Genomic DNA, 26404 nt, shown 5'->3' on the forward strand with positions numbered 1-26404 from the left:
TTCTATGGACGTCACACGCAAGCAGTAAAAAAAAACACGTGAGCCCGTTATGAAAGTGATATCACCGGGACAAGAGCGTCGATTACTTTGTTTAACATAAGCATTTTATTCACTTCAACGAGACAAGGGTCTTCAAAGGCAACTCAGAAAAGGGTAGGTAAGGAAATCAAGCTTGAATGTAAACCAGTTTAAATTCAGTACGGAACTAGCTACTCATTCAACGAGGACAGCATTGTTACCTGCATTGCAACATTGTTGATGTCATGTTAGATTATATACTTATCATTATTATGTCAATTATGAATTTCCTGGTCATTGGTCTTGTTTCAAGTTACTTTGTAAGGAATTGGAGACCTGAGGGTTCCTTTTATGTGTATTTGTAATGATCAGCACCCACAGTGCATCCCAGCCATAATAGCTAGTGCACTTCTGACACTGCACCATTTTCTGACTGATAGGAAGTGAAGAGTTGGAAACTGTTGGATCTATCTGAATTTACAGAAGTGAAACATGGTGGTTTCTTTCTAACTATTTCCTTCCCAACAACCATGTTTCACTTCTGTAAATTCAGACAGATCCAACAGTTTTAAAACAGATTTATTTAGTTAATCCATATAAATATTTTGAATCGTCAAATTCTCCATTGATGGCAGTTGCCATATTTTTTAACTAGCAAAACTATACAGAAAAACATTGCTGTGTTCCTGAGAATCTCTGTCCAGAACTTGTCTTGGGTCTTTATGCAGAGTGCACAGTTGATAAGCTCTGACTCTGTCTCTTTGGAAGTCAGACATGTTTGGTTCAGTGGTGGTTGGCATTGGGACGGCAGGCTTTGTGAGGATCAGGGACATGCTAGCCCCTCTGCCCTCCAGCGCAGCTGAGAAGCTCAGTGTCAAAGGCTTCATATCCAGGTGAGGCTCCAAGACTCATCTCATTGTTTTTTGGACACACTGTGCATAGCAGTGTGTCTAGGTCCATGTGCTGGTTTTGGCAGGAACAACTGGTGTTAAAAAACAATGGTAAAATTCACGCACTGAAAAAAATACCTTGATTTCTAGTGCTTACACTGGGGCAAAAAAGTATTTAGTCAGCCACCAATTGTGCAAGTTCTCCCACTTAAAAAGATGAGGCCTGTAATTTTCATCATAGGTACACTTCAACTATGACAGACAAAATGAGAAGAAAAAAAATCCAGAAAATCACATTGTAGGATTTGTTATGAATTTATTTGCAAATTATGGTGGAAAATAAGTATTTGGTCAATAACAAAAGTTTCTCAATACTTTGTCATTGCCAACAAAGGGTATATAACAGAGGTCAAACGTTTTCTGTAAGTCTTCACAAGGTTTTCACACACTGTTGCTGGTATTTTGGCCCATTCCTCCATGCAGATCTCCTCTAGAGCAGTGATGTTTTGGGGCTGTTGCTGGGCAACACGGACTTTCAACTCCCTCCAAAGATTTTCTATGGGGTTGAGATCTGGAGACTGGCTGGGCCACTCCAGGACCTTGAAATGCTTCTTTTCGAAGCCACTCCTTCATTGCCCGGGTGGTGTGTTTGGGATCATTGTCATGCTGAAAGACCCAGCCACGTTTCATCTTCAATGCCCTTGCTGATGGAAGGAGGTTTTCACTCAAAATCTCACGATACATGGCCCCATTCATTCTTTCCTTTACACGGATCTGTCGTCCTGGTCCCTTTGCAGAAAAACAGCCCCAAAGCATGATGTTTCCACCCCCATGCTTCACAGTAGGTATGGTGTTCTTTGGATGCAACTCAGCATTCTTTGTCCTCCAAACACGACGAGTTGAGTTTACCAAAAAGTTCTATTTTGGTTTCATCTGACCATATGACATTCTCCCAATCTTCTTCTGGATCATCCAAATGCTCTCTAGAAAACTTCAGACGGGCCTGGACATGTACTGGCTTAAGCAGGGGGACACGTCTGGCACTGCAGGATTTGAGTCCCTGGCGGCGTAGTGTGTTACTGATGGTAGGCTTTGTTACTTTGTTCCCAGCTCTCTGCAGGTCATTCACTAGGTCCCCCCGTGTGGTTCTGGGATTTTTGCTCACCGTTCTTTGTGATCATTTTGACCCCACGGGGTGAGATCTTGCGTGGAGCCCCAGATCGAGGGAGATTATCAGTGGTCTTGTATGTCTTCCATTTCCTAATAATTGCTCCCACAGTTGATTTCTTCAAACCAAGTTGCTTACCTATTGCAGATTCAGTCTTCCCAGCCTGGTGCAGGTCTACAATTTTGTTTCTGGTGTCCTTTGACAGCTCTTTGGTCTTGGCCATAGTGGAGTTTGGAGTGTGACTGTTTGAGGTTGTGGACAGGTGTCTTTTATACTGATAACAAGTTCAAACAGGTGCCATTAATACAGGTAACGAGTGGAGGACAGAGGAGCCTCTTAAAGAAGAAGTTACAGGTCTGTGAGAGCCAGAAATCTTGCTTGTTTGTAGGTAACTAAATACTTATTTTCCACCATAATTTGCAAATAAATTCATAAAAAATCCTACAATGTGATTTTCAGGATTTTTTTTCTAATTTTGTCTGTCATAGTTGAAGTGTACCTATGATGAAAATTACAGGCCTCTCTCATCTTTTTAAGTGGGGGAACATGCACAATTGGTGGCTGACTAAATACTTTTTTGCCCCACTGTATTTGTTATATGTGCAGTGCAATTAACTTTGTTGCACTGCACATATGAAATAGATATATAGTCACTGTCGTCAGATTCAGCAGCTGGGTCGTGCATACTGTAGCAAACCCTGTGACTATTTCAAAGCATTTTTCCAGTAGTGAATATGACTCTGGTGCTGTCTTCCCATAGGAGGATTCTGGAGGAGCAACAGGGAGTGAAACAAATCACTGTTGAAGATGCCCTGAGCCGGGACGACATAAAGGTGGCTTTCGTGTGCACCGAAAACGCTGCCCATGAGGAAAACATCAGGTAAAACGCTTTCTCTCAATGACCCCATATCTCTATTATAGTCCTCTGTGGTAGTTGTCTAGCTATCCCTTTGTCAGTTTTGTTTCTATCTGAAATGCTCTTACACAAGAGCTATATTTTCACCATGTTACAAATCACCACTAGGAGTCAGCACTAGAACACGTATATTGTCTGTATCAATCCTCAGTACACTGTTTCCTTTCTTAGTCCACTGAGGCTCCATCTCGGTGTAAAAACTGTACGTTAATTAACCATTCATTGAACCTGGCCCATTTACTAAACCCTCAGACAAACTGTTAGAGCTAGGAACACCAGCATTTCGCTACACGGAATAACATCAGCTAAATTATTGCGGAATAACATCAGCTAAATATGTGTATGTGACCAATAAAATTTGATTAGATTTAACAGTTCTAGTTTATAAGCTATATATTATACAACATTGAGACATATTGTGACACAATCAATTCAATGTTGTATTACATGTAAAATCCACATACAATCAACAGTGTAATGTTTGGATTCAATCTTGTCTGGTGAACTGTTGTGTTCTCACCTTTAGTCTAATAATTTTACCATCATTTTCAAACTGTTCCCTTTTCATTTTTGTCACCCACTTCCCTTGAAAAACAGTTTGCCCTACAGCCAATTCTGTCGAATCAAAAGAATTTGCAAAAAACAATCAGATTTCGACAGAAATATGGCTGAGACGTAAAGAAAATTCAAGGAGAGGGGGTACAAAAATGGTCAGATTAATACTGCCATTGAGAAAATTCAAAATAAAACAAGACATGACCTTTTTCAAGGTCAGTCTCGCAAAAAGAAGCATTCTTGCCTTCTAACTACCCGCTATTCAAAGTGCTCTAACCAAATTAAGTGAGTCGTTCACAAACATTGCCACATTCTAAGATGCGATGACAGTATCGGTAATGTGTTTTCGGACCCTCCCTTGGTCGTATTCTCGAGGGGCAGAAATCTCAGAGATCAACTGGTAAACTCTGATTTACCACCCCAAGATATCCCCGCACAACGTCTATTTGCGCCCCTACTGGATGGAAACTACCAGTGTAATGGCTGTGCTCAATGCAACGGCACTTATAAATGTAGATCCTTCAAACACCCCCAAACAGGGAAACAGATCCCAATCAATGGTGTTATCACGTGCTCCACTAAGGCAGTTATTTATCTTATAACTTGTCCTTGTGGTAAAAATTTGGTGGGTAAAACAAAGTGCGAATTAAAAGTACGAATCTCGGAGCATCGTAGCACCATTAGGTGCAAAAACTCGACTTACCCAGTTGCGGCCCACTTTTTTGGGAGCAAACCACTCGATTTTGTCCCTACGTTATATTGGCATCAAACATGTCACCCTCCCTAGGAGAGGGGGTGACCTCGACAATTTATTGTTAAAACGAGAGGCTGCCTGGATCTTAAATTTAAAGACCCTTGCTCCCTTCGGTCTCAACGTAGACTTTGATCTGAAGCCATACTTGTGATTATTGTGAATTTGCTATTGTAAATGTTTATAGGCTTATGTAGCCAAATTGTATCTATGATCGTATGCTATTCATTTATGTTTTTTTGAATGCTATTTTAATATATGAGAATTAACCAATGATATCAGGCCACACCTGGCCATGATTACAGACACCTGTGTGTGTCCTTTGACACTATATAAACTAGTCACCTCGCAGTGTTTGTCATTATACCCTAATGAAGACAGCTTGTCTGTCGAAACATTGGTTATTAAATTATTGCATCTGAGCTCCTAGAGCTCTTCTCCTTTAATTTTTCAAAAACCCTTTTAATTGCTACCATGCTTATGCTGCATATGCATTTCATATTTCTTCTGTAAGAAACATTTCAGTGTAGCTGTTTTGATGTACAAACCCTGGAGAGGACCACCAAGGCTACAGCTCTCTAATGGCTCTCTTTATGACTGCGAACTGTAGCAAAAACGCACTGAAATTATGGTTTTTACTCTCCCTCTCACTGCTAAATGTACAGAGTGTACAGAGAGGCAGAGATGGGCTATTAAAGAATGGAGAGTTATTTTAGGCTGGTTAATGAGGGTGTTTAGAACATGGCCATCATGTTTCACTGGTAGACAGTTCCAGGCTAATTGTCTAAATGGAACAGCAGGTACTGCCCTTCATACTGTAAAGGGAAAAAAGCCATGAAATGTTATTGAGAACAGCTTTTTCATAGAGGATACTTCATTGTCTTATTTTCTGTCAATTTAATTTGAAGCAACATTTTGAGAAAGTTACAAGAAGTTTTAAGAGCGGTCAATGTGAAGTTTTCCCAACTCTGTACACGATGGGTTGTTGAAACATTGACCAATGGCTCTTATTTTTTTATATATATTTTTTATTTAAACTTTATTTACTAGGCAAGTCAGTTAAGAACAAATTCTTATTTACAATGACGGCCTACCCCGGCTAAGCCCTAACCCGGACGATGCTGGGCCGATTGTGCGCCGCCCTATGGGACTCCCAATCACGGGCTGGTTGTGATACAGCCTGGAATCGAACCAGGTCTGTAGTGACACCTCTAGCACTGAGATGCAGCGCCTTAGACCGCTGTGCCACTCGGGAGCCCTTGCTGGTCAGTTTGGTTTACAAAGTTACATTTGAGTTGTGCAACTCCCTAGTACAGGACAGTCTTTGAAATCGAATTTATGTTCTGTTCAAGCACTGTCTCTTGGACACCCTTCTTGGATACTGTAAAAAAACACATTTCTCCTATACTATGTTGCATGTTCTAACGGACCATAGGATGTTTCTGGAAGCAGGGAAGCATGTCTGTGTGGAATATCCAATGGCCATGACACACAAGACTGCTGTGGACCTCTGGGACCTGGCTCAGGAAAAAGGTGAGCTGGACAGAATCATTGGAAGATATTTTATAGAGAAGACATGGTGAAGTCTTGATGACATGGTCATGATGATGTAGTAGACGTGTATCTGTGTCAGGGTTTCCGTTTGGAAAATGTGGCCGGCAGCATTTTAATTGACAGGACATTTGAGGAATTTAACGGCCCCATATGCATTGGGTGTGTAACAAGATTAGGGCATCTACACACGGTGCTCAGAATGACAGAAATCACATTATATTATGGTAATTCATGTTTACACTGTACATGCAACTCACTGGACAATGAAAGAAAGTTGATTTAAAAGCCAATAGAACATAATGGTTTCAATGGCATTGAAATTAGATTTTGGCTAGTCTACTTTGAAGCGAGGTAAGACGCCTCACAATATGAAGTAATACATTCAGGTTTCACACAATTAAGTCTTCAAAATGCATACTACCTCCAGCTCACATTGTAAAGTGTGACATGCTGAAGCCTGCCTACCGTTGCACATGAATGACGAATGGGAGGCGCGCTTCAATTACCAGTTGAGAAATAAAAATAGTAGCTCTTTTTAATCACGACCATCAAAACTGTTTTTAACATGCAATTTCATTTTAGAATTGTTGCACAATGATTGGGCTTGCTGTAGCAGCAGCTCTTGCGCTGTCTGACAGATTTTCTGCTTAAACTAGGCTCTGTATCTGTATGCTGTCTGCGATAAGCATAGACCAATAAGCATGACTGGTTAAATGTATTTACATCGACTGGTATTTTTATCAATGAATAGGATAAAAAGCATTATTTCACAGTTCATTTTTTTTTTTTTTTTCCCGGACAATTTTATTTATTGGCTTTTCATATTCTTTGGGATGGCCAAAAAGCCGGGCTATTACCGGCTAATGGAAACCCTGATCTGTGTATCTTAATAACTACTGATCACCTACGTATTTAATGTTCTATGTCTTCTATGTTCCTAGGAGTGGTCCTGCATGAGGAGCACATAGAACTCCTGACAGCCGACTTCAAGCAGCTGAAGAAGGACGTAGCAGGGAAAAGGCTGGAGGAGGGATTCCTTCACTTCACAGGTGAGACGGAGACTGGAATTGAGAATATAGCACAAATTCCAGGTGAAAACACAACCGTGATACATGAGGTCCCCAGCACTACTGATACAGACATCACCTCAAATACAATATTTGCTACAGAAACTAACTGCATAGCATGTATCAAATTGATGTGCATCATCCAGGTAACAGGCTTTGGGATGAATATTTCATTCCAGAGCTTTTGATATAATGAAGGCTCCCATCAAAGCGACTTGTGAAATGTTGTGTTTTCATTCTCCACAGTACACTTGTTGGGGTTGATGTGAAAGAGAGCCTGCCTGTGGAGTGAGGCAAGCAGGCTGGTCTCTGGTGTGAAATACAGAAGGGTGTTGTTGACGAAATCTAGAGGTGTGTCAAATGGTACTGTATTTCCTACATAGTGTGCTACTTTTGTCATTAGTAGTGCGCTACATAGGGAATAGGATGCCATTTGGGATGTTGACTAGCTCTGGCCGCTGGGGAAGAAGCAAGTTAATGCATATGAATGGACTTCTCCTAAAGCACCCATGATTGAATAATAAATCATAGTTATCAACTCCACATGCTTCACATAACCTCAGATGACAGACAGTATTTTATAGCAGCTGCCTGTTGACCAAGAATGGAAGTCGGAGCTTAGTGGCGAGAATGGAGGAGCAAGAGGGAGTAGTTTCTCTTAAATTTGAGTCAGGGCAGTTTTCGTAGTTCGACTGTAAGAGGCAGCAAGCGCAAAATGAAATGTAACATCTGTTGGGAGATTAACTTCAATGGTTCATTCATTTTATGCATAATGGTGACATATACTGCAACAGCACCACACCAGTTTATGTACTGTCGGAATGTGATGAAATACAAAATCAATACAAAGGGCATAATGTGAGCAGAGGATGATTAACATGAGCCATTGGATTACATGTCCCATTACGACTACTTCTGACTGTAGTTTTCCTGTGTGTTTCACAATAGGAGGTCCTCTGAAGACGGGCTTTGGTTTTCCAGCTTTCAGTGGCATCGCCCGGCTCACCTGGCTGGTCGATCTGTTTGGAGAGCTGTCTGTCACCGCTGCCAGCATGGAGGAAGACCAGGAGAACAAGTACATGAAGATGACCGCTCAACTCATAACCAAAGAGCAGAAGTATGTACTCTGTACTCCATTGGAATAATCAAGTAGTCATATCAGATGTCCTTTCACAACATCTCAAACCTAGCTATTCTGCCAGTACAAAACGTAATTGCCTTTATTACATCTAGAAATACTGGTAGTCCACGCTGAAACGTTGGGTTAACTATACCCCTCTATCTATTCTATTATGGATTTAATACAGGCCTCTCACGTGGATTGAGGAGTGGGCTCCCGGGCTGCCTAGGGCCAAAGACATCAACTTCCGCTTTGACTCATGCACCATCACCCAGCTTCCCCCAGCCACCAGGGAGCCGGTGGGTATCTTTATGCAGGACTTGGTGCTCTTCAGTCAGAAGCTGCTGGGCCAGGTGCCCCGTGACCAGCTCCATGCAGAGCGCTGCAGGGTCCTCCACTGTCTAGAGCTGGCCGACCGCATCCAGCAGCTGAGCCTGCAGGGCTCAGCCCAGGACACCTAGAAACCAGCAGCCTACCCAGGGACCCCAGCAGCCTACCGAGGGTTGTGAAATTACAGTAACTTTCCCAAAATTCCCAGGTTTTCCAGAATTTTGCAACGCTTAACCTACTGGTGGATGTCCAAGCGCACAAGATCCATCCATAAGCCTTCTACAGTAAAGCTACTGTAACATGCTGTACTGTAGACATACGCTCGGCGCATCTTTGAAATGTTAAGGTATTTTATGTGTTTCCGAAACAAATTGGTTTCAGAGGCTGCATTTACACAGCAGCCCAATTATGATATTTTTTCCACTAATTGGTCTTTTGATCTTGCCTGACGACTCAAACTGAATTCTTCCACTGCTCTATGTTTGCTATATACTTCAGTCTGAGACTGCCGTCATTGAAGTCGTTTGTGGTGACGTCAAAATGAGGGGTGTTGTACAAAACAAAGTAATAAGCGGATCATCTCTAGCCAATGACACATTTTCAAAATGCCATTTTACCCACGTGTTTTCTCGCTGGGGAGGTACTCCGATCCTGACTCATTGCGGAAAAGAAGCTAACATCCGTGGGTGTGGCATACTGTAGAATTTGACCTGAGCAAGAAGTTTGGTCAAACATTTCCTGGCTACCCAATCACATTAGATATTTTCACATCAATCTTTTTCAGAATTAGACTTTTTTTGTTGTTGTATTTTTCACCCCTTATTTCTCCCCAATTTCGTGGTATCCAATTGGTAGTAGTTACAGTCTTGTCTCATCGCTGCAACTCCCATACGGACTCGGGAGGGGCGAAGGTCCTCCGAAACACGACCCAACCAAGCCGCACTGCTTCTTGATACAATGCCATCCAACCCGGAAGCCAGCCGCACCAATGTGTCGGAGGAAACACCGTACATCTGGCGACCGTGTCAGCTTGCACTGCGCCCGGCCCGCCACAGGAGTCGCTAGTGCGCGATGAGACAAACCCTCCCTAACCCGGACGACGCTGGGCCAGTTGTGTGCCGCCCCATGAGCCTCCCAGCTGCGACAGAGCCTGGGCTTGAACCCAGAATCTTTAGTGGCACAGCCTTAGACCACTGCGCCATTCGGGAGGCCCCCCAATTAGACATTTTTAATTGTTTTATTTTATTTCACCTTTATTTAACCAGGTAGGCCAGTTGAGAACAAGTTCTCATTTACAACTGCGACCTGGCCAAGATAAAACAAAGCAGTGCGACAAAAAACAACAACAACAGAGTTACACATGGGATAAACAAACATACAGTCAATAACAATAGAAAAATCTGTATACAGTGTGTGCAAATGAAGTAAGGAGGCCAATAGTGGCGAAGTAATTACAATTTAGCAATTTACATTGGAGTGATATATGTGTAGATGAGGATGTGCAAGTAGAAATACTGGTGTGCAAAAGAGCAGAAAAACAAATATGGGGATGAGGTAGGTAGTTGGTTGGATGGGCTATTTACAGATGGGCTGTGTACATCTGCAGCGATCGGTAAGCTGCTCTGACAGCTGACGCTTAAAGTTGGTGAGGGAGATAATGGGCTGCCTGTGTAAACTCAGCCTAAGGCATGTCGGCTTATTATCTTAGGGTTAGGCTGTTACTACAGAGTACATCTTAACATTGATGGAAGGTCAGTTATATAGTTTGATGTTTGCATGGTTACTTATTGAAGTTAATCTACATTACAGTTGAATGTACTGTAACATTTCTGTGGTTGATCACAGCTCATGGTGCTTTATCATTGGCTGGTGTGCTTTACTTATCTCATATGACATTTTAATATTGACATGTTGTATAGCTATTGTGCAGACAGAAGTGTAAGGCAAAACAGTGACATACTGATCAATGCATTTATTTTTTTATTTAACCTTTAATTAACTAGGCAAGTCAGTTAAGAGCAAATTCTTATTTACAATGACGACCTACATGTTCAAATCATTAACAACGTACAATAGGCATGATACATCAGGTAAATGATATCTCAGATAGCTCTGGCAGGTGAAAGTGTGATATTTACACTGAAACTACAACATTTGTCAGTGGACTGCAATTGACACATCTTTTTAGTTGTTTTAAAGTAGCAATCCAGCCTCCTTTTTACCTAATTTAACACCTGATTTACTTAACAAAAGGCATATCTCAATAGGTGGTCCAGGCAAGTTCTGACATGGCACAGGTGGGGGGTGGGCCTTTCCTCTTTTGTTCTCTTTCTCCTCTATTGTTCCTCAAGCAAGGGGGAGGCCGATGACATCACGGATTCCCATCAGACCGACTCTTTGAATGCCCTACTCCTTGACGTTTGCAGTTGTCTAAAAAACACTGTTTTGCTCTTTTTTTCTAATCTTTAGTTTGTGTACTTTATTGTATTTATACATGGGATATTGCTTTTCAACAGTACAAGTTCAAAAATCACCGGAGGACATATTTCAGTGTTTGATTAAAGGGGCATTGCAGTTAACTTGATGTTTTTGTAATGTCTGGAATTTCAGCCTGCTCAGGTGGGATGGAACTTTTGGACCGCATCATGACTTCACACTGCTTCCCTGGTTTTAGCACTAAATCATTCACTAGCTTGTTGCCTTAGTTGTAGTTTGTGCAATACGCTTCCTTTCCTTTTTCTTTGTTTCAAACCAGTATTTCAAGGATCTCAAAACAAGCTGTTCACCATACAATATAATAAGTGTTCTACTTAATTCTGGGATGCTGACAAACTGAATTTGTGCCTTGGCCTGCTCAGTTCCCTCTCCCTTATCCATTCATGTCAGTCCCATCTAATGATGTATATGTCTACCATGTCACACAAGTATTCACTGCCCAGTGAGTGCAGTTTGGCCACTTTAACTGGGTGTCACTAGTGTTATTAGCAATTTATATGTAGAGAAAATTATATTTAACAGTTTGAGGGAGAATTGTACTGTTATATTGAATTATAATGCCTGAATGTTTTAATAATGTGTGTACTGTATAATTTGCAATAACATTGATCATTTGCAGTTTTCCATATTAATAGGCCATATAATGTGTGCTTGATTGATCATCTTCCTGTTTGATTCTGGCGTTACATTCTCAATGAAAGAAGCAGGCAACCATCAATAATAAGCATTGCAGAATCCTGCATGAGAAATATTATTATTATTATAATTGTATTTTTCACAAGCAAACAGGTAGCTGTTGCACCCTGGCCCAGGGTCATAATACTGGTCTGATCTGCAGGCTATGGTTACCAGTCGATGGACATGAGTGTTGCTCCTGCCTGTACTATCTGCTTCTGTTGATAGACTCACAGAGTAGAGCTGATGGTGATCAGAGAGAACACTGGGTTACTCCTGAAACGGGGGAAATCCACACCAATAAGATCATTAAGCGAAAAATAAATACATTTATGAATTACTCATTACTTTTACAAATGACAACCTATATTGCATTGCCTGTGCTGCATATGATTTGTGTGATCTAAATGTTGTGACACTGAAGTTGTGACAGTGCTGACTCATAGCCTGTCCTGGGTTAAAAAAAGCTCAAAATGTTCAATGGTTTGCGATTGCTTTCAAGCAGTGCTTCTGCGTCCTTGATTGCAGTGTTCCTAGAGATACTGTGGGGGCGTGTCGCGTTATCATCTTTATGCGTGTGAAAAGAATAGGCTACGTTCGATACAATTTAATGCAAAAGATAATGACAAACTAAACTGTGAATAAGAGATCAACGATTGCTTGATGGTCTGAAGCGGTATCGACCAATGGCACCGACAGTCGACCAAACATCGGACAGTCATGGCCGGTGGCTCACCAAACAGCAAACGCACTATGTGACGAAAAATGATTTCTAAACATGTCTGATTAATTTTGGACTATCACGGTATTTAGGTGGAGGCTACTGTCCGTGAGCGGAGTTGACATTTCGTGAATGATGCCAGTTCTGTGTGGAATCATATTTCTGTTTTGGTTAGTGGATGAGGTGAGTCTGATATTTATAGTCAGAAATTCAATTCAATGTTAAAGTGAATAATTGTTGTCCTCTTTTTGTTTCCGTTAAAAGGTTTAGGCCTGGGTATGACGGTCTTCGGAACTGTCTCGTTGGTCTCCGAAATATTATAGCCTTGGGGTTTATTGGAAGTCAACAAAACAATGCCCCCTGCTGCTGCAGAAGTTGTGGGCTATTGAGCACTATTTAGGCCTATGAACGCTAGGCATTTATGTAAGGTCACATAGATCCGTGGTATATTGAATGATATTCTGTACATAATGTATTAAAATCTATATTCTTGAAATGAAACAATATTTAGAAAAACTCACCATTCATTAAAGTATTACTGGACTCATATTTACATCAGCCTGGATCATATCATATGTACCACAATTTGTTTGGCCTTGTCTTGCCTCTGACCATTTGGCTCCATCCAATAAGATAAAATAAATAGATCACACAATACCATTTTACAAAGCTGACTGCACATACAAACAGACACATGCACTCACACACCTACAGTTCACTCATTCGCACGCACACATACACACAGGCATCTCTTCCTCTTCTAATCTTTGTTAATTGTGACCGAACTGAAGCAGTGACAAACAGCACTTTGTGGTATTGTTAGTGAGCCCAGCTCCTCTGCTGATGACCAAAAGCAGGCTGCAGTCCTGCTCAGGGGCTGCTTTGTCCCCTTGCCATGAGTGTAAATGGAAGGGACACGCTGCAATTGACCGTGGACACAAACATCCACCTGGCAGATCTAGGCTGGAGTGTTTCTCACAATTACTCCCATCCAATAAGGGCCAAGGCTAGCTGGCTCACCTCACAGCTCACACATTCCTTACATGGTGATGGATGGACATCAAACAAAAATGGATGTCTCATCATCATAGAAGCCATAGCCATAGAAAAGAACACAGGGGAATAGTGTGATTGTCTAGTGAGGGCAGATAATAGTGAGAGTCCACAGACAATTTTTCTCTAGTATCTCATTTTAGAGGCTCGTTATACATTAGGTGCTGGGCCTGGTCTGACAGAGGCGGCATTGAACTGTATGTGTGCATAGTGGGTTCTGGTCTGGTCTGGACTTTGCAGTCACCGGTTCACAATCATCTTGAGTTGGCCTCTGAACATAGAGCATTGCATGAAATAGAAGTTTGGTTCATCAAATATAAACTTTGCTTACAGTAAGTGTTTTTTATATCACTTGTGTTAATGAAAAGCCAACCAAGTCCTGTTTGGTGGTCACATCTGGCACATCACAGAGAAATAAAACTACAAGGTGTTCACATGGTTGACAAGTTTCCTACTTAAATGCCGAACACTTCATTTTCCCTCTGATCTCATACCAGCAAATATAAATCAATGACTAGTTTCCTTCTTCTCATTGACAGTGCACAGCTTCCAAGAACTACTGCTGGTATTTTGAAGGAGGCTACCCCATCTATTTCATGTAAGTATACTGTACACACACATGGGTAACAAAATTATCTGGACACAGACAACATTTAATTGTAGCATACATTATATTTATTGTTAAGACATTCATATTTTACAACACATCTTCATTTAACCAGGTAAGTTGACTGAGAACACATTCTCATTTACAGCAACGACCTGGGGAATAGTTACAGGGGAGAGGAATGAGCCAATTGTAAGCTGGGGTTGATTAGGTGACTGTGATGGTATGAGGGCCAGATTGGAAATTTAGCCAGTATACCGGGGTTAACACCCCTACTCTTACGATAAGTGTCATGGGATCTTTAGTGACCACAGAGAATCAGGACACCCGTTTAACATCCCATCTGAAAGACAGCACCCTACTTTTTATTTTTTATTTCACCTTTATTTAACCAGGTAGGCTAGTTGAGAACAAGTTCTCATTTACAACTGCGATCTGGCCAAGATAAAGCAAAACAGTTCGACACATACAACAACAGAGTTACACATGGAATAAACAAACATACAATCAATAATACAGTAGAAAAGTCTATATACAGCATGTGCAAATGAGGTAGGATAAGAGAGGTAAGGCAGTAAATAGGCCATGGTGGCAAAGTAATTACAATATAGCAATTAAACACTGGAATGGTAGGATGTGCAGAAGATGAATGTGCAAATTGAGATAATGGGGTGCAAAGGAGCAAGATAAATAAATACAATATGGGGATGAGGTAGATTGGATGGGCTATTTACAGATGAGCTATGTACAGGTGCAGTGATCGGTGAGCTGCTCTGACAGCTGGTGCTTAAAGCTAGTGAGGGAGGTAAGAGTCTCCAGCTTCAGAGATTTTTGCAGTTCGTTCCAGTCATTGGCAGCAGAGAACTGGAAGGAGAGGCGGCCAAAGGAAGAATTGGCTTTGGGGGTGACCAGTGAGATATACCTCCTGGTGCGCGTGCTACGGGTGGGTGCTGCTATGGTGACCAGTGAGCTGAGATAAGGCGGGGCTTTACCTAGCAGAGACTTGTAGATGACCTGGAGCCAGTGGGTGTGGCGACGAGTATGAAGCGAGGGCCAGCCAACGAGATCATACAGGTCGCAGTGGTGGGTAGTATATGGGGCTTTGGTGACAAAACGGATGGCACTGTGATAGACTGCATCCAATTTGTTGAGTAGAGTGTTGGAGGCTATTTTGTAAATGACATCGCCGTAGTCGAGGATCGGTAGGATGGTCAGTTTTACGAGGGTATGTTTGGCAGCATGAGTGAAGGATGATTTAATTTTGGATTGGAGATGTTTAATGTGAGTCTGGAAGGAGAGTTTACGGTCTAACCAGACACCTAGGTATTTATAGTTGTCCACATATTCTAAGTCAGAACCATCCAGAGTAGTGATGCTGGATGGGGGGGCAAGTGCGGGTAGCGATCGGTTCAAGAGCATGCATTTAGTTTTACTTGCATGTAAGAGCAGTTGGAGGCCACGGAAGGAGAGTTGTATGGCATTGAAGCTCATCTGGAAGTTAACACAGTGTCCAACGAAGGGCCAGAGGTATACAGAATGGTGTCGTCTGCGTAGAGGTGGATCAAAGAATCACCAGCAGCGAGAGCGACATCATTGATGTATACAGAGAAGAGAGTCGGCCCGAGAATTGAACCCTGTGGCACCCCCATAGAGACTGCCAGAGGTCCGGACAACAGGCCCTCCGATTTGACATACTGAACTCTATCGGAGAAGTAGTTGGTGAACCAAGCGAGGCAATCATTTGAGAAACCAAGGCTGTTGAGTCTGCCAATAAGAATGTTGTGATTGACAGAGTCGAAAGCCTTAGGCCAGGTCGATGAATATGGCTGCACAGTAATGTCTCTTATCAATGGCGGTTATGATATCGTTTAGGACCTTGAGCGTGGCTGAGGTGCACCCATGACCAGCTCTGAAACCAGATTGCATAGCGGAGAAAGTACGGTGAGATTCAGGGGAATGTCCCCAATCACTGCCTTGAGAATTGGGATATTTTTTTTGTTGACCAGAGGAAAGTGTGCCTCCTACTGGCCCTCCAACACCACCTCCAGCAGTATCTGGTCGCCCATCCAGAGACTGACCAGGACCAACGCTGCTTAGCTTCAGAAGCAAGCCAGCAGTGGGATGCAGGGTGGTATACTGCTGATTGAACTGTTTGTGAACTTAAAGAGTGCAGTCTATTGATTCCTTCGGGCTTGTTTAAAGGCCGGGTTGTGTTTGATTAAAGAAAATGGTCCCTGGATGTGGATGAATACAGCGAGATCACCAGATTGGTAAAGTTCTAATGAGTCAATACCGGCCTATGACTGCACTTTAATAGAAGATTGATTTTGGCTGTCATTCAAATAGGATGCCGTCGAAGCGGCGAGGGGAAAGAAAGAATAAGCTGTAACTTTTCCCAATCCAATCATCAAATCCCACACAGCATCCACTGGGTTGAGAAATCACCTCGTAGAAGATCTTTGATTTCGATCTAAATCATTGAACTAATGGGCTAAGCATTAGTCTTCACACCAAGTCTTTGAAATTATAAAGACATGTTGGCCACTAAGCTGGACACTATGCTTTTAGAAATGCATTACAGTGGTGATACATCAGTAGGAGTTGAAGTTATGGTGGTAGAGAAAGGAGATCCTTACTGCATTGACTGGGAGATTTGGATTGCATTGCCTCTGTAAAAAAGTGCACATACAGATCTATTGAAATAGAGTATAGTGCAGGCAGACTGTGTGGAATTATAGTGCACTACTAAGAGACAGCTGGCTCAGCTCTATGCCATTTCCTAGGCCCCAAATCCGACACGAGTGTAAATGGAACATTATTCCCTTTTTATGCACTTTTCTCTCTTTGCGTATTCTGACCTTGAATTTAAGCACGGGAATAGCATGCTATTGAGCTGCTATTAGTTCTGGTGGAGATCTAAGAAATTAAGGTGTGGTGGAGGTGTGTTTACAAATACGCTGTAATCTGACCTTGACTTAATTCCCTCATAATTCCACCACTTTTACCCGAGAGTAAACCATGAATAAGTTCGAGAGAATCTACCGGTTCCAAGTGGAAAATGCATCTCCTTAATTTCTTTTGATAGAAATAACAGTATTCTCCATGCACTGTAATTCACAACTTGATAAGAACTATTGAAAAGAGCTAGATAAATTAGTAATTAGTTTGGACAAGGGAATTGTAAATATAAATTACATTTTTGAATCTGTTTTTGAAAAAAAGACGTAGGCAGTGGGCCTGTTTAGAGCCCTACATTTGTAGAATTTCATTTTTGGGGGGGTGATTTTAGTTATTTGGATTTTTACGAATTATCTTTGAAAGACAGGGTTCAGAAAAAGGGACATTTATTTTGCTGAGTTTATATATATATATACAGTGGGGCAAAAAAGTATTTAGTCAGCCACCAATTGTGCAAGTTCTCCCACTTAAAAAGATGAGAGAGGCCTGTAATTTTCATCATAGGTAACTTCAACTATGACAGACAAAATGAGAATTTTTTTCTCCAGAAAATCACATTGTAGGATTTGTTATGAATTTATTTGCAAATTATGGTGGAAAATAAGTATTTGGTCAATAACAAAAGTTTATCTCAATACTTTGTTATATACCCTTTGTTGGCAATGACAGAGGTGAAACGTTTTCTGTAAGTCTTCACAAGGTTTTCACACACTGTTGCTGGTATTTTGGCCCATTCCTCCATGCAGATCTCCTCTAGAGCAGTGATGTTTTGGGGCTGTTGCTGGGCAACACAGACTTTCAACTACCTCCAAAGATTTTCTATGGGGTTGAGATCTGGAGACTTGCTAGGCCACTCCAGGACCTTGAAATGCTTCTTACGAAGCCACTCCTTCGTTGCCCGGGCGGTGTGTTTGGGATCATTGTCATGCTGAAAGACCCAGCCACGTTTCATCTTCAATGCCCTTGCTGATGGAAGGAGGTTTTCACTCAAAATCTCACGATACATGGCCCCATTCATTCTTTCCTTTACACGGATCAGTCGTCCTGGTCCCTTTGCAGAAAAACAGCCCCAAAGCATGATGTTTCCACCACCATGCTTCACAGTAGGTATGGTGTTCTTTGGATGCAACTCAGCATTCTTTGTCCTCCAAACACGACGAGTTGAGTTTTTACCAAAAAGTTCTATTTTGGTTTCATCTGACCATATGACATTCTCCCAATCTTCTTCTGGATCATCCAAATGCTCTCTAGCAAACTTCAGACGGGCCTGGACATGTACTGGCTTAAGCAGGGGGACACGTCTGGCACTGCAGGATTTGAGTCCCTGGCGGCGTAGTGTGTTACTGATGGTAGGCTTTGTTACTTTGGCCCCAGCTCTCTGCAGGTCATTCACTGTGTGGTTCTGGGATTTTTGCTCACCGTTCTTGTGATAATTTTGACCCCACGGGGTGAGATCTTGCGTGGAGCCCCAGATCGAGGGAGATTATCAGTGGTCTTGTATGTCTTCCATTTCCTAATAATTGCTCCCACAGTTGATTTCTTCAAACCAAGCTGCTTACCTATTGCAGATTCAGTCTTCCCAGCCTGGTGCAGGTCTACAATTTTGTTTCTGGTGTCCTTTGACAGCTCTTTGGTCTTGGCCATAGTGGAGTTTGGAGTGTGACTGTTTGAGGTTGTGGACAGGTGTCTTTTATACTGATAACAAGTTCAAACAGGTGCCATTAATACAGGTAACGAGTGGAGGACAGAGGAGCCTCTTAAAGAAGAAGTTATAGGTCTGTGAGAGCCAGAAATCTTGCTTGTTTGTAGGTGACCAAATACTTATTTTCCACCATAATTTGCAAATAAATTCATTAAAAGTCCTACAATGTGATTTTCTGGATTTTTAGTTAGTTGAAGTGTACCTATGATGAAAATTACAGGCCTCTCTCATCTTTTTAAGTGGGAGAACTTGCACAATTGGTGGCTGACTAAATACTTTTTTGCCCCACTGTATATATACACTGCTCAAAAAAATAAAGGGCACACTAAAATAACACATCCTTGATCTGAATGAATGAAATATTCTTATTAAATACTTTTTTCTTTACATAGTTGAATGTGCTGACAACAAAATCACACAAAAATGATCAATGGAAATCAAATTTATCAACCCATGGAGGTCTGGATTTGGAGTCACACTCAAAATTAAAGTGGAAGACCACACTACAGCGTGATCCAACTTTGATGTAATGTCCTTAAAACAAGTCAAAATGAGGCTCAGTAGTGTGTGTGGCCTCCACGTGCCTGTATGACCTCCCTACAACGCCTGGGTATGCTCCTGATGAGGTGGCGGATGGTCTCCTGAGGGATCTCCTCCCAGACCTGGACTAAAGCATCCGCCAACTCCTGGACAGTCTGTGGTGCAACGTGGCGTTGGTGGATGGAGCGAGACATGATGTCCCAGATGTGCTCAATTGGATTCAGGTCTGGGGAACAGGCGGGCCAGTCTATAGCATCAATGCCTTCCTCTTGCAGGAACTCCTGACACACTCCAGCCACATGAGGTCTAGCATTGTCTTGCATTAGGAGGAACCCAGGGCCAACCGCACCAGCATATGGTCTCACAAGGGGTCTGAGGATCTCATCTCGGTACCTAATGGCAGTCAGGCTACCTCTGGCGAGCACATGGAGGGCTGTGCGGCCCCCCAAAGAAATGCCACCCCACACCATGACTGACCTACCGCCAAACCGGTCATGCTGGAGGATGTTGCAGGCAGCAGAACGTTCTCCACGGCGTGCGTCTCCAGACTCTGTCACGTCTGTCACGTGCTCAGTGTGAACCTGCTTTCATCTGTGAAGAGCACAGGGCGCCAGTGGCAAATTTGCCAATCTTGGTGTTCTCTGGCAAATGCCAAACGTCCTGCACGGTGTTGGGCTGTAAGCACAACCCCCACCTGTGGACGTCGGGCCCTCATACCACCCTCATGGAGTCTGTTTCTGACCGTTTGAGCAGACACATGCACATTTGTGGCCTGCTGCAGGTCATTTTGCAGGGCTCTGGCAGTGCTCCTCCTGCTCCTCCTTGCACAAAGGCGGAGGTAGCGGTCCTGCTGCTGGGTTGTTGCCCTCCTACGGCCGCCTCCACGTCTCCTGATGTACTGGCCTGTCTCCTGATAGCGCCTCCATGCTCTGGACACTACGCTGACAGACACAGCAAACCTTCTTGCCACAGCTCGCATTGATGTGCCATCCTGGATGAGCTGCACTACCTGAGCCACTTGTGTGGGTTGTAGACTCCGTCTCATGCTACCACTAGAGTGAAAGCACCGCCAGCATTCAAAAGTGACCAAAACATCAGCCAGGAAGCATAGGAACTGAGAAGTGGTCTGTGGTCACCACCTGCAGAACCACTCCTTTATTGGGGGTGTCTTGCTAATTGCCTATAATTTCCACCTTTTGTCTATTCCATTTGCACAACAGCATGTGAAATTTATTGTCAATTAGTGTTGCTTCCTAAGTGGACAGTTTGATTTCACAGAAGTGTGATTGACTTGGAGTTACATTGTGTTGTTTAAGTGTTCCCTTTATTTTTTTGAGCAGTGTATATTTTGTTGTTGTTTTGTTTGGGCATTCCTGTTTTGCATGTTATTTTGGCATTAATACGTGTCACATATTAGTTTGTAAACAATGTAAATATTTATATTTAATTGAGTTAATAAAGCCGCATACAAACATGGTCTCTTTTGTTTTCTTGAGTAAGGCAGCTTCAAAATGCAGGTGTTTCACCCTAGCTCAGTGCTTTCTGTGATGGTGGGGCAAGCCAGAAAAAATACAGAGCGTTGCGCCGTGATTGGCTCAGTGTTCTGTCGCTCATGGGGACACTACATCACTACCAAGTCTAAGGGTTGAGCTAGAAAATTCAAGCCCCTTGGGTGCTGCCATAGAGTTACATTAAGTGCCCATCCAAGAAGGTCATTGGCCACAGATAAAATGACGTCAAATCACATATCTACAGTACTTTGATTGGTCTGATCATGTCAACATCATACTTTCAAAATCTTAGCTAGCAGTCATCATCATGAATCAAGTCTACAATCTACTGGCAAATCATTTTTAATCCTAATCATATGAAGAGAAATAATGAAGAGAAATAATAGATAAAATGTATCGGTGCTCATCGGCCATTGGACATAAATATTACACAACAAGTTGGAAATTGCAAATTCAACAATGAGTAGTTTGGAAGGAATCAGTGGCTAACTGCAAGCATTGCAAAGCAACCATTAACCTGCTATTCAGTGGAGTGGCTGTATAGTCCCAAGTCTAAGATTAAGGGCTCTTTTCCTAGTTTAAAATTATAAACATTCAGCATTGGCCATGCTGTCAGTGAAGCATAATTTGTGCCGTGCTCAAAACAACAGTTAACTCGGAACTCCAAAATCGGACTTTAGTGAGTTCAACACAACTGGGAACTCGGGCTCGGGAACTCGGGAAAACGAGCTACGACTGGGAAAATACGTTTTGAACTTTCATCCAACTCGGAATTGTAAATTTGGTACTCAGGCCTCTTTTTAGAGCTACAACCTGAAGATCACTGACATCATCATGATTCAACTTTTTTTCTCTCGATTCCCAGTTGTCTTGAAAGCACCATAAACCCAGAGAATGCCAGACTTTGATGACAAAGTTTGATGACAAAATTTGCCCACGAAGGACCGCCGCGCCACCTTCCTGTTCAAGTGAGCACAGCACAACAAGGTGAGTCCAAAAATGTCTTGTATGCTGATGCATAAATGATGTAATATGCCAGGGAGATATGTATAATGTAGCTAAGAAAGTAATACTAAGTGTATGTTGTGTAGTAAGCTGTAATTAGCCAATGTGCCTCGCCCTAATAATTTGGTATATTTTCACCTCTTAATTTCACCTACTGTTCTGACTTGGTGGTGCACATGTAGCCTATAACCTGTTTTTGAAAAATGTAATCATCGAATATTGTAAGAGCTTTCATTGTCTTCTTACAGTATATGCCCCCTTTATTTATCCTACGGTTCTGACTTGGTGTACAGGGAGAACACTGTAAGAACGGCCCATGTTCTGAATTATGTTGCTGTACATTTCAAAAGTGCTGAACAAATAGTTAAATAGACTACGTCCATCGTAGCTCGCTCATTAATGTCTTAATTCGAAATTACGCATGGCCTCTTATCTGCTTGTCATCCCCTTATGCCATAGTTTGTACATCTAATTTTTCAGTAGAAACCACATTTGTTTAAGCAAGTCAGCCATATCAGCTATGTTTTTTTTAAAGGCAGTAAATGAGGCTGAATGAACTGTTTCGCTGCCAGACAAGGCTCCGCTAATAGCCAGGTGTAGCAGTGGTAAGGTGTTGGGACTGCTGTTGGAACAGCTTTATGTAGGCCCTAACAGTTTGTGGGTATCATTTGTCACCGTTATAGTGCAATTAGTGTTGTGTTGTGTAGTGGCTTTGCTGGCATGTATCACACATTTTAGTTTTTTTTGGCCCCAATCGTAGCGCGTGCTCCAGCAGGTATATCTCACTGGTCACCCCCAAAGCCAATTCTTCCTTTGGCCGCCTCTCCTTCCAGTTCTCTGCTGCCAATGACTGGAACGAACTGCAAAAATCACTAAAGCTGGAGACTCTTACCTCCCTCACTAGCTTTAAGCACCAGCTGTCAGAGCAGCTCACAGTTCTCTGCACCTGTACAATCCAATCTACCTCATCCCCATACTGTATTTATTTATCTCTACTTGCACATACACCTACTGCACATTCTACCATTCCAGTGTTTAATTGCTATATTGTAATTACTTCGCCACCATGGCCGCTTTATACCTAATTTGCACATGCTGTATATAGATTTTTGTACTGTATTATTGATTATATGTTTGTTTATTCCATGTGTAACTCTGTGTTGTTGTATGTGTCGAACTGCTTTGCTTTATCTTGGCCAGGTCGCAGTTGCAAATTAGAACTTGTTCTCAACTAGCCTACCTGGTTAAATAATTTTTTAAAAACTATTTAAAAAAAAAACATGCTAAAATCGCCACTGCATTTAGGCTAATTCAATCGTTATGGAGCAGAGTGCAGACCAAGCTGTACAGTGTGAACCCAACGCATGGCGCAATACTTAGCTGTGTCATCACACAGTTCCATGGTTAGCATAGGCAATAGAGTAGAGTATAGCCTACTATTGTACACTATTCTCCTTATTATAATTCTACATACACTAATCTTCCAACATTACCATGGGTTAAAGAACTGAATGTGGCAATTTTCAGAATGACTCAAACCACTGTATTTTCTATTCAACAATATATTTCATCGCTAAAGTCTCTCCAAACCAGCATTTTTTTTATGATTCATACATACTTTCCTAACCCTAAAATTTGCATAAATAATCTACAAGATCTGAATATTTTTAAATCTACCAGTTGGTGTCGAAAGGGAGACGAATATGTATATATTTAGATGGCTTTCTTTCATTGATCCCTATTTTCTGAACCTATTCTCTCAATGTATTCTAGTCTGTCAACAAAATTAACGTACACCGTATTTAAAGTGATGGCTTAACATGAATGTACTGAAAACCCTATTGAATGAAAACGGCATGAGAAAATCTGTTGGCCAGCAAGTGGGAGAGTTTTCAGCAGTTGAATTACATTCATTCAGCGCGCAAGGGAACCACGCCTGCAAAGCCTGTTACACACCTTAATAAGGTAAGTCTGAATACCGATTACTGAGAAGTGTGTAAGAAAGGCATACTTTCCTAAATCGAAATCGGGCCCCTAGCGATGTGCTGCTAATGACTTGTGTAATGGATGGCCTTCAAAGGATACTTCGGAAGTTTGACAATGATGTCCTTTATCTACTTCCCCAGAGTCAGAAGAACTAGTGGATACAATTTTTATGTCTCTGTGTCCAGTGCTGTGGAATATTTCTGATTCAAAGGAGCGAGACTTTGTCATTTCTTGTCATCTTTATTTAATATCGATTAATTATTGCAATGAAGCGGGTGGATTCCACACTCTGAAATGTGATGCCGAGAACTCAACGAGCAGAACCGAGCCACAGTATTTTATAGTTAAGACACATACTCCTGAATACGTGACAAACAACAGATGTCTGGAATAGTTTGTATGAATCATAAAGGTTAAGATTTGTATGTGAGAAAGAGTATCCCCCAGCCAGATAGCATTTACTGTGAAGACTGTTCGAATTGTATAGAAACGAGGGTTTGGCCTCTAAGACATCAGCCGCCCACACCAGAGACATCTCCTCCCTGGTACCTCACAGTATACAAACATCAACTCATTCTATGGAATGCAGGCTGTAGGTTTTATCACCAAGGCTTCATAAATCAATTGCTAGCGCCAAGGCCCAGTCGTCAAGGCCCAAGCCCAACCCCAGTCCCACAGACACAGATGAGAGTACTCACAAACCTTATTTGATGCATAAAGAGTATTATAACATAATCTTGTAATTTTTCTACCATACCAGTATGAAGGAAGTTAAGAGTATCTGCTAGAATGCTAGCAGATACCTATAAACTTCGTCATTGCACTAGTGCAGTGGTGATTTTAGCATGTAAATCTTAGTGTGGACAAAAACTAAAATGTGGGATGCATGCCAGCAAAGCCACTACACAAGACTAAACAATACATTAATTGCACTATAACGGTGACCACAAACTGTTAGGGCCTACATAAAGCTGTCCCAACAGCAGCACTTTTGAAATGTACAGTGACAGAATTCAGAACATGGGCCGTTCTTACAGTATGCTCCTTGTACAACAAGTTAGAACCGTAGGATAAATAAAGGGGGCATATAAACAGACAATGAAATCTCTTATAATATTCAATGATTAAATTTCTCTAAAACAGGTTATAGGAGACATGTGCACCACCAAGTTAGAACAGTAGGCGAAATTAAGAGGTGAAAATAGACCAAATTATTAGGGTGAGGCACATGGAATGCCGATTATGTCTTTACGTATCAAAAAAGATACACATAATATAACACTATTAGATGAGTTAAAAAAGCTTTAAATTTGACACGTCAAATAACACAATTATATGATAGAATGTTGTGTGTGCTGAATTTGCACGTGTGGCCACGAACGATATGTTTACAATACTGAATTGGTGAAAATAGACCAAATTATTAGGGTGAGGCACATGGGCTACTAACAACATACACTTAGTATTACTTTCTTAGCTACAGTATACAGTTGAAGTCGGAAGTTTACATACACCTTAGCCAAATACATTTAAACTCAGTTTTTCACAATTCCTGACATTTAATCCAAGTAAAAATGCCCTGTTTTAGGTCAGTTAGGATCACCACTTTATTTTAAGAATGTGAAATGTCAGAATAATAGTAGAGAGAATGATTTATTACAGCTTTTATTTCTTTCATCACATTCCCAGTGGGTCAGAAGTTTACATACACTCAAATAGTATTTGGTAGCATTGCCTTTAATGTCACGACTTCCACCGAAGTCGGTTCCTCTCCTGGTTCGGGTGGCGTTCGGCGTCACGGGTCTTCTAGCCATCGTCGATCCACTTTTCATTTTCCATTTGTCTTGTTTTCCTACACACCTGGTTCTCATTTCCCTCATTAAGTGTTGTGTATTTAACCCCCTGTTCCCCCGTGTCTTTGTGTGGAATTGTTTGTTTGTAAGTGCTTGTGCACATGGTTACTGGTGCGCGTTGGGTTTTGTACCCATGTTGGTATATTCTTTATGCCGTTGGTTTTGTAATTAAACTGCTCCGGCTATTATCTAGTTCTGCTCTCCTGCGTCTGACTTCACTTACGCACCCCTTACATTTAAATTGTGTAACTTGGGTCAAACGTTTCGGGTAGCCTTCCACAAGCTTCCCACAATAAGTTGGGTAAGTTCCTTCTGACAGAGCTGGTGTAACTGAGTCAAGTATGTTGGCCTCCTTGCTCGCACACGCTTTTTCAGTTCTGCCCACACATTTTCTATAGGATTGAGGTCAGGGCTTTGTGATGGCCACTCCAATACCTTGACTTTGTTGTCCTTAAGCCATTTTGCCACAACTTTGGAAGTATGCTTGGGGTCATTGTCCATTTGGAAGACCCATTTGCAACCAAACTTTAACTTCCTGACTGATGTCTTGAGCTGTTGCTTCAATTTATCCACATAATTTCCTACCTCCTGATGCCATCTATTTTGTGAAGTGCACCAGTCCCTCCTGCAGCAAAGCACCCCCACAACATGATGCTTCCACCCCCGTGCTTCACTGTTGGGCTGGTGTTCTTCGGCTTGCAAGCCCCCCTTTTTCCTCCTAACATAACGATGGTCATTATGGCCAAACAGTTCTATTTTTGTTTCATCAGACCAAGGGACATTTCTCCAAAAAGTACAATCTTTGTCCCCATGTGCAGTTGCAAACCGTAGTCTGGCTTTTTTTGTGGCGGTTTTGGAGCATTGGCTTCTTCCTTGCTGAGCGGCCTTTCAGGTTATGTTGATATAGGACTTGTTTTACTGTGGATAT

The 26404-nt window shown here is 41.9% G+C and overlaps 1 protein-coding gene and 1 pseudogene across 4 annotated transcripts; both read left to right on the plus strand.

Moving 5' to 3' along the window:
• On the plus strand, positions 1–12814 carry LOC139560118 (biliverdin reductase A-like). Of its 4 annotated transcripts, none has more exons than XM_071376635.1 (7): positions 1–153; positions 787–911; positions 2837–2956; positions 5734–5831; positions 6794–6901; positions 7868–8036; positions 8227–12814. In XM_071376635.1, the coding sequence occupies exons 2-7, from the start codon at positions 793–795 to the stop codon at positions 8498–8500; spliced, it is 888 nt and encodes a 295-aa protein (XP_071232736.1). In that variant the 5' UTR covers positions 1–153; positions 787–792; the 3' UTR covers positions 8501–12814. The 4 variants fall into 4 exon arrangements, with proteins under 4 accessions (XP_071232736.1, XP_071232735.1, XP_071232739.1 ...); XM_071376634.1 differs by having other exon boundaries at positions 10–153; positions 791–911; XM_071376638.1 differs by having other exon boundaries at positions 15–157; positions 791–911.
• The window catches only part of LOC139560119 (WW domain binding protein VOPP1-like), a 27003-nt pseudogene continuing 12933 nt past the window's right edge, over positions 12335–26404 (plus strand).

Source organism: Salvelinus alpinus, chromosome 30 (assembly GCF_045679555.1).
Source record: "Salvelinus alpinus chromosome 30, SLU_Salpinus.1, whole genome shotgun sequence".
Classification (NCBI taxonomy): Eukaryota; Metazoa; Chordata; class Actinopteri; order Salmoniformes; family Salmonidae; genus Salvelinus; species Salvelinus alpinus.

Bases quoted from the DNA above. Each gene is read 5' to 3' on its own strand.
- LOC139560118 (XM_071376635.1), top strand. From the start codon at position 793: ATGTTTGGTTCAGTGGTGGTTGGCATTGGGACGGCAGGCTTTGTGAGG. The intron at 2,957-5,733 runs GTAAAACGCTTT...AACGGACCATAG, and splicing joins GCCCATGAGGAAAACATCAG to GATGTTTCTGGAAGCAGGGA. The intron at 6,902-7,867 runs GTGAGACGGAGA...GTTTCACAATAG, and splicing joins GGGATTCCTTCACTTCACAG to GAGGTCCTCTGAAGACGGGC.